This window comes from Diospyros lotus, chromosome 10, assembly GCF_014633365.1.
Source record: "Diospyros lotus cultivar Yz01 chromosome 10, ASM1463336v1, whole genome shotgun sequence".
Lineage (NCBI taxonomy): Eukaryota > Viridiplantae > Streptophyta > Magnoliopsida > Ericales > Ebenaceae > Diospyros > Diospyros lotus.
Window position 1 is genome coordinate 35412684 of NC_068347.1, and position 8894 is coordinate 35421577.

The following is an 8894-nucleotide window of genomic DNA, read 5'->3' on the forward strand; positions in this document are numbered from 1 at the left end:
TGACAACATCCTTAACTAAGTACAAATCAATAATTAATAAAATAATTTAGTACTCCTAAAGGTATGTGACTTGGGCCGGACGCATGTTCGTATTAATTTATGCAATGGGAATATTAATTAGTTGAATTCTGTTTGAATTATTATTATAATATGAATATGTGGAACCGTTCTTCAATTATAACACCCGAAGCCATTATAAGAGACGACTACTTTTCTTATTACTCGTTTTGAACACACTTAATTTGACCAACCGCAATCAACAAACAACATCCCTCCCCAGTCCCCAGCAGCTGCTATATATACATCTCCATCTCCATATCCATCTCTCATCCCAAATTCTATCAACCAAACCAACCAAAAGCTTCTGAATTATTATTAACTCCATCCCCCCCACCTCTGCTCTTGCTGCTGCTGCAACTCATTCTATCATCATCGACATATATATATATATATGGATATGGAAATCCAACTGGTTTCAACAGAATACGTCAAGCCTTCTTCTCCCACACCCCCTCACCTTAAAACCTTCCACATTTCTCTCTTGGACCAGCTCCTCGCTTCTGCTTACGTTCCCATCGTCTTCCACTTCCCCATACCGGATGCTACCTCCGTCAAACAAGTGTTGGCTCGATTAAAGACTTCGCTCTCCCAGACCCTGTCTCGATTTTACCCACTTGCCGGACGACTTAAAGATCATATGCCCTTCGAATGTAACGATGAAGGGGTTCTATTCATAGAAACTCTTGTTAATCGTGACATGTCCGAGTTTCTCAAGCAGCCGGAACTCGAGGCCCTGCACCAATTCGTTCCTTACCAAGACTTCGTGCCCGAGCCAGAAACTACCTTATCTCACCTAGCTATTCAAGCCAATGTATTTGCTTCTGGGGGAATTTCCATTGGCGTGTCCATGTCGCACAAGGTGTTAGATGCAAATACGTTGGTTTCTTTCCTTAGGTGTTGGACTGCCTTGTCTAGGGGCTGTCAAGACCAAGCAATATTCCCTGACCTCAGCTCAGCATCCTCGCTTTTCCCTCCTAGCTCCGAGCAACTACCACGTAGCATGGCGTATTGCAAGGAGAGTTGGTTCAATCAAGGGAAAAGCATCTTGAGGAGATTTGTGTTCGATTGTAATGCCATAAAAGCCCTCAAGGTTAAGGCCACTAGCCAGCTAGTTCCTTATCCAAGCAGTTCCCAAGCGATAACTTCTTTAATCTGGACGCGTGCAATGGCCGCTTCCGCAACAGTCAAAGGCTCCCAACACCCATCCACGTTGGTCTTTGCAGTAAACATGCGGCCGCGAATGGCATCGCCGTTGTCGGAAAATGCATTTGGAAATATCTTCTGGCTAACAAGTGCACACCACAATGCAGCCCACACAAACGAAAATGATGAGCTGCAAGTTGTGGTGGGTCGGGTGAAGGAAGCAGTTAAAAAGCTAGACAGTAATTTTATCCAAAGCATGCAAGGGGATGAAGGGTTTCACAACATTCGCAAGTTGATGGAAGAAAGAGACGAAGCATATGCCAAAGAAAGACCCGAAATGTACATGGTCAGCGACTTGAGAAGTTTCAAATTGTCGGAGTTGGACTTCGGGTGGGGAAAGCCTATTTGGGTTAGCCATGTTTGGGGATTCCCCAGTTCAGTGTTTGTGAACGGGGTATTTCTAGCGGAAAGCAGCGTGAATGGAGGAGGAATAGAAGCATGGGTGCACTTGGATGAGCCTGAAATGGCTATTTTGGAGCAAGATCCTGAATTCCTACGCTACGCTTCCTCAAATCCTGGTTTTTCAGTGCCAACGTCAATCATAGATTGATGCTTTTGACATTAAAAAGAAAATCAATCTCCATAAGTCCTTTCACTTTTATTTATTTATTTATTTGTAAACAATGGTATTATATATACATGTGTGTATTATACACATTAATTTCATTAGTTTGGCCCGGAAAATGGAGTAACAATTCTAATATTTTCTGAATTCTTGTATATGGCTTATAATTAAGTGGGGGCAAATGTATTTTAAGTGCAATGATGTCTCTACAGATTTTAACGTTTGATTGAGCTTTGCTTGCTGATAGCATTGTTTATCCATGCATGTTGTGAGATATTATAATATTATATTAATGTAACAAAGTTAAGTAGAGACCCACTTATATCCCTAAATTCATAATTGAGTTAAGCAATTGGAAGCGTAAATCAACAGTGTAATTGTTCAAATAATTCTTTTACCAAGTAAAGCATACATATATATACATTCTCAAACTTGAGCCATCTTCATTAATCCAACACCTAATCACCCCTCAAAACCTTCAAGATTTCTACCTTCAAGCTTTTGAACCATTATGTTCATTTCGAAAGTGATGTCCTCGAGCTAGAAACTACCCTAGTTCACTTATACCCCATATTCAAGTAAATACATTTAATTTGTTTTGGGGAAATTGCCATTAGCTTGTCAATGTTGGTTCTTGATGCAAAAATACAATATATAGCTATTTCCCACAATTGTTGGGTTGCCTTATCTAACAACTGTGAAGACAGAACAATATTCCCCGACCTCACCACCTCAGCATCATTGCTCTTCGCTCCAAGATCCAAAACAACCATCACGTAGCATGGCATACATCAGGGAGAATTGGTTGAAGATGGGAAAATCATTTTGAGGAGGTTTGTGTGCATGTACTACCTAGCAGTAGTAGTGCCATGCATACAAGTCCTTATACAAGGTCAAGGCCGCTAGTAGTTCCAAGTGGTAAGTGGTTTAATTTGAAAGTTCGCAATGGTTGCTTCCACAATAATAATGGTAGTGGTGGTGGTGGTGAAAGACTCCCAACAACCTGTTGTAAGAGAAGGCGAGGGTAGATAGTACTTATTAGACCTTTCTTTCAGCACATCCATTAACATTTCAGTCAATTTTCATTTTTATTGCAGTTAGTCAATCCAGCAGAATCAGTCTCCATCATATTCATGCAAATACGATTTATCCATCAGTGGTCAGTTCAAACTATCGAGAAGGTCAACTTCCGTCATTTCATTAAATGATATATAAAATATCAAATGTCTTGTCAATTAAGACGTGACATATATATGGTACGTTAATTGTCTTTGAAAATTCTTAATTGGGAGATTTAGTTAAAAATCTCAGTTACTCCGGCTATTTAAATAAGTAAAGTTTCGAGAGAAGTAAATCCATTTAATTTTAAAGATTCACTTAATATGTATTTACACATCTTTTTAAATATTAATTTAATCAAAAAAGACTAGTAAGACCACCTCCAACTCAAAATTTTAAAGTGGTGTAACTTTTACACTAAAATGGTGCAACTTACACACTATTCTGTCAAGTTATATCCATCCCATTATACCAAAATTTACACCAAATGAATAGTATTATTTCTATTTTCTTATTTTTTTAATTCATAATAATTAATTTATTTAAAAAAATTATTTAATTATTTACGTGTCGACGATCGAAATTAGTCGACCATGATTTATCGGTCTGCACTAATAAATTAACGTGAATGCAAAGAGAAGAAACAACTGACACAAATACGACATAACATTGTTCATCACACCATTTTTGTCTGATGTTTTGTTGTCCCATTGGAGACAGCAAAATGAAAAAATTATCGTCTCCATTAGAGATGGCCTAATTAAGAGACAAAAACACAACTAGATTTATATTCGATAATAACTCTCTTTTTTAACCATTTTATCTTTTATCCTTATTTATGATCTATTAATCAATATGATCTAGAATTAGCCGCCACCTCATATTATAAAGGATTTCTGGTTCCTCATAATTTCACGAGCTAGAAAATGACTTAGATTGGAATAGGTGAATGAGTCAGAAATATTGTCTCAGATTTATAGAAATCAGGATAAATGGCACAAAGAAGACTTAAAAAGCCGATCATATGATTCTCCTTATGGGCCTGAGGTTACTTGCTTCAAAGATTGTAAGGATTTGTCTCGTGTTAATTAAGGGTTTATCTTGTGATAATTATTTTTCAGACTTTCTTTTTACTTAAAATCACTTCTACCCTTGCATAAAGGATAATTCAGTGTCTATCTTCTACCTAAATTGAATTTTCTCGCATAGCGACGTGCTACACTACCCGTGTGTAATGTCAAATGAGTTAGGGCCACTGCATCGACGCTCGGATGTAGTGACAAATAAACAAATGTCCTACATTTGTTTAGACGAATGTGGGTAAAGAAGTTAGTACAAAATCAAAATCAAAAACAAAATCAAAATCAAATTCAAAGTCAAAGCCAAAACCAAAATCATAGATTAAGAATTGGATCGTGGAACATATGAACATTAACAAGCAAACCTATAATACCCCGAGAGCCCAGAGAAGTTAGTATATATCGAGGTTAGTGTAAGAAAGGAAACAACACCAGCTCGATACCTTTTGGGCTGAATGTTGGCAAAGAACTCCAAGTTAAGCATGCTTGACCTGGGGTAATCCAGGGATGGGTGACCCTTCTGGGAAGTTTGCGTAGGCCCGTCAGGGTAAGTTGTTCTAGTCCTTCCTATCGCTCGAACGGGATGTTACAGGTGGTATCAGAGCCGACCCCTGAGCCTCTGAGCGCGGTGGTGGGGTAAACCTCAACGAGGAGACTGAGTCCCGAGGGGGTGTGTGTAGGCCCCTATGAGGGGTGCGTGTAGGCACCTTAGGCGAATCCCACATCGGCCATGCAACGGGGGGAGATCTGGGACCGGTTGTAAGGTCGCATGACGAGGACGTCATGTGCTTAAGGGGGGAAGAATGTAATACCCCAAGAGCCCAGAGAAGTTAGTATATATCGAGGATAGTGTAAGAAAGGAAACAACACCAGCTAGATACCTTTTGGGTTGAATGTTGGCAAAGAACTCCCAAGTTAAGTAATCCAGGGATGGGTGACCCCCTTGGGAAGTTCGCGTAGGCCCATCAGGGTAAGTTGTTTCGGTCCTTCCTATCGCTCGAACGGGGTGTTACAGAACCTATGGAAGTGGTAGATGTGATGATTAGGAGAAAGATTAATATTATGTGCCTTTAAGAGTCGAGATGGGTAGGGAAAAAAATAAAAATTTTATCATAAACTAGATATAAAATATGGTACACAGGAAATGATTGAGCGAAAAATGAAGTAGGGATTAGTATGGATAAAAACTTAATAGATGAGGTAGTGGATGTAAAGAGAATGGGGGATAGGAATATTATAGTGAATGTTAGTTTAGAAAGAATAACTATGAATATTTTTAGTACATATACACCACAAGCGGGGTTAAGTGAGCAGATAAAAACAAAATTCTGGGAGGACCTCGTAGGACTCATACAAATGATATCAAGAGTAGATAAAGTGATTATAGGAGGTGATTTAAATGGTCATGTGCGTGGAGACAAAAACGGCTATAGAGAAGTACATGGAGGGTATGAATTCGGGAAAATTAATAATGAGGGTAACTTTATTCTAGATTTTGCTATGGCATATGGGCTCATCATAACCAATACTAGGTTCAAAAATGTCACATCAAGTACCCAATTACTTGCTCTTGAGACAAGAGGATCTGTTATGTTGTAGAGATTGTAAGGTGATACCGGGAGAGTGTTTGACTACTCAACATAGACTTTTAGTACTTGACGTCCAAGTAAGAAATTGGAAGAGAAAAAATCATATAAAACAAAATTCAAAAATTAGGTGGTGGAATTTAAAATGAGAGAAACAACTAATCTTCAAAGAAAAATTAAGGGATAGAAAAGAATAGAATAGAGAAGGACAGACAAATAAAATGTGGAGAGAAATGGCTAATGCGCTAAGAAGCACGACAAAGGTAGTCCTTGGAGAGACAAATGATAGTGCCCCTAACCTTAAGGAGTCTTGGTGGTGGAATGAAGAGGTACAATTGAAAATTAAAAATAAGAAAACTTGATATAAGGCTATATATATATATTAGTGCAATAATGAAGAAAATCTAAAAAAATTATAAAGAAGTAAAAAGAGCTGTTAGTAAAGCAAGGTCAAAAGCATATAAGAATCTATATAAACGACTTGATACAAAAGATAGAGAAAGGGAGATATATAAATTAGCTAAAGTAAGAGAAAGAAAAACAAGGGATCTAAATCAAGTGAAATGCATAAAAGATGAAAACCAAAATGTATTAGTGAATGAGAGAGCGATTAAGGAGAGATGGAATGAGTATTTCACAAAATTATTCAATGATAGTGGCGACACAAGAGTTAGGTTGGGACATCTTAGTAACTCCGAAGGTAATGTGAGATATACATTTTATCAACGCATAAGTTCAAATGAAATAAGACAAGCATTAAAAAAGATGAAAAATCATAAGGCAGTGGGATCGGATAATATACCAATAGAAGCATGGAAATGCATGAAAAAAGAAGGCATCTCTTGCCTAACGAAATTATTTAACGCGATTCTTAAATCAAAAAAAATGCCAAATGAGTGGAGGGAGATTACTTTGGTTCCTATATACAAGAACAAATGAGATGTTCAAAACTGTGAAAATTACGGAGGAATTAAGTTAATGAGCCATACCATGAAACTCTAAGAAAGAGTAATAGAGCAGAGGCTCAGAAAAGAAAATGACGTCTCGAAAAATTAGTTTGGTTTCATGCTTGATAGGTCAATAATGGAAATTATATACCTATTGAGATGCCTAATGAAAAGGTATCAGGATCATCAGAAGTACCTGCATATGGTGTTTATAGATATAGAAAAGGCCTATAATAGGGTCCCTAGAGAGTATTATGGAGAGTTTTAGAGAAGAAAGGAGTCCCAAAAGCCTAGACACAAGCCCTTAAGGATATGTATAACGGTGCAAAGACAAGGGTCAGAACATACGGAGAGGATATTGAACCGTTTAAAATTACAATAGGACTGTATCAAAGTTCTACACTAGGTCCATACTTATTTGCTTTAGTAATGGATGAACTCACTAAAGACATTCAGACAGAGGTGTCATGGTGTATGCTATTTGTAGATGACGCAGTGTTGGTGGATGAAACAAAAGAATGAGTGAACACTAAACTTGAGTTGTGGAAAAATAATTTAGAATATAAGGGATTTAAATTAAGTAGACAGAAAATAAAATATATGGAATGTAAATTTAGTAAGAATCCAAGAGTGGAGGATGTTATAATAAAATTGGAAGATCAAATCTTACAAAGAAAAAATCATTTTCGATATTTGGTATTAGTGATTCAAAAAAATAGAGAAATTCAAGAGGATGTCACACATAGAATTAAGGTAGATTGGCTAAAATAGAGAAATACATCGAGGGTATTATGTGATGATAAAATTCCATTAAAATTGAAAAAGAAAATTCTATAGGACAGCTATAAGACCAGTCTTGTTGTCTGACATAGAATATGGGGTAGTCAAATACCAGTATGAGCAAAAGACGAGCATATTGGAGATGAGGATGTTAAGATGGATATGCGACTATACAAGAAAAGATAAAATTAGAAATGAAATTATTCGTAATAAAGTATGAATAATGCCAATCAAGGAGAAGATGAGAAAAACTAGACTAAGATGATTTAGTCATGTGAGAAGGAGATCAAGAGATGCTCATGTAAGGAAAGTTGATAAAATGGAATAATTAGTCCAAAACAAATATAGAGACAGACCCAAAAAGACTTTGGAAGAAATATTAAAATTTGATATGAGGTATATGAACCTAAATAAAAATATGACAAAAGATAAAAATACATAAAAATTTAAAATTCGTATAACTGACCTCACGTAGTGGGATAAAAGTTAGATATATTGTTATTTTTCACTTTCATGACTCTTTACAATGGAAGAGATATATGGTCGTACATTCAAGATGGATGTTATCAAACATTGTTAATAAAATATTTTTTAAACTAGTTATTCACATAGTGAATCTTACTTCCTTTGCGATAATGTCCATATAATTTGTAAACTAGTATGTATATGCTTATGTTCTTTTATCATGTTATAATGTAACGTAACTGATGAAAGATTTTATGGATACCATAGTTTGATGCGTTATCACTTCAACTGATAGGTGTCACATATCACGCTCCTGCTTTATCTTATTAGAAAATATGCTTTTATCACTTAAATCCTTAATTCAATCTAAGAATTTTAGGATTTTTTTGGTACATAAGAGTCAAAACTATATAAAAAATATGAATTCCCAAAAGATAAAGGGGCACCCTTAAAACTTAATATTCAGTATTAACTTGATCGATAAGAATAATTAAAAAAAAAAAAGCCTTGCTCTTATAAGAATTTAATGTTGTATTATAATTGTAATTTAAAATTTAAATTTAATTATGATTGGAATATTATCTATAATTAAAAATTTATTTTTGTGATTTATCAAGATTTATTTTTGTGATTTATATCCTAATTAAAATATAAATTTATATAATTAAGTGAATTCTTTTTTCTATACACTTATAGATCAGACTTATAAATAAGCACGAAATATATTAAAATTATAATGGTAATATTTATTATTATAATAACAATATTATTACAATAATATTTTATTTTATTTATCCTTTTTTTTAATTCAAATTGTTCATGTAATTTTTTTGTGTTTAATAGTGTGATCGAAATGTATTTTTTATCTTAAATTTAGACCTGATGAGCGTTTCAGGCGTCCATCTGACATCATCGTTAACTAAATACAAATAAATAATACTTAATATAATAATAATAATAATTTATTACTCATAAAGGTCCGGGAGCTGGGCGGAACGCATGTTCGTACCAATTGTTGTTATAATATTAATTTATTTATTTATGCAATGGGAATATTAATTAGTTGAATTCTGTTTGAATGATTATTACTATAATATGAATATATGGAACCGCGTTTATACCATTCTCCAATTATAACACCCAAAGCCAC

At 35.2% G+C, this 8894-nt stretch overlaps 1 protein-coding gene across 3 annotated transcripts in view; it reads left to right on the top strand.

Annotated features, from left to right (window-relative positions):
* LOC127812162 (stemmadenine O-acetyltransferase-like) overlaps nucleotides 1–8894 on the top strand; it is a 79006-nt gene that overhangs the window by 52992 nt on the left and 17120 nt on the right. Inside the window, exon 1 of one of the 3 annotated variants that reach the window (XM_052352504.1) lies at nucleotides 452–606. The exons of the other annotated variants lie outside the window; for them this stretch is intronic. Within the exon in view, the coding sequence (XP_052208464.1) occupies nucleotides 452–606 (155 nt within the window). Of the gene's footprint in view, nucleotides 1–451; nucleotides 607–8894 lie in introns of those variants that run through there. 3 annotated transcript variants of the gene reach the window in all.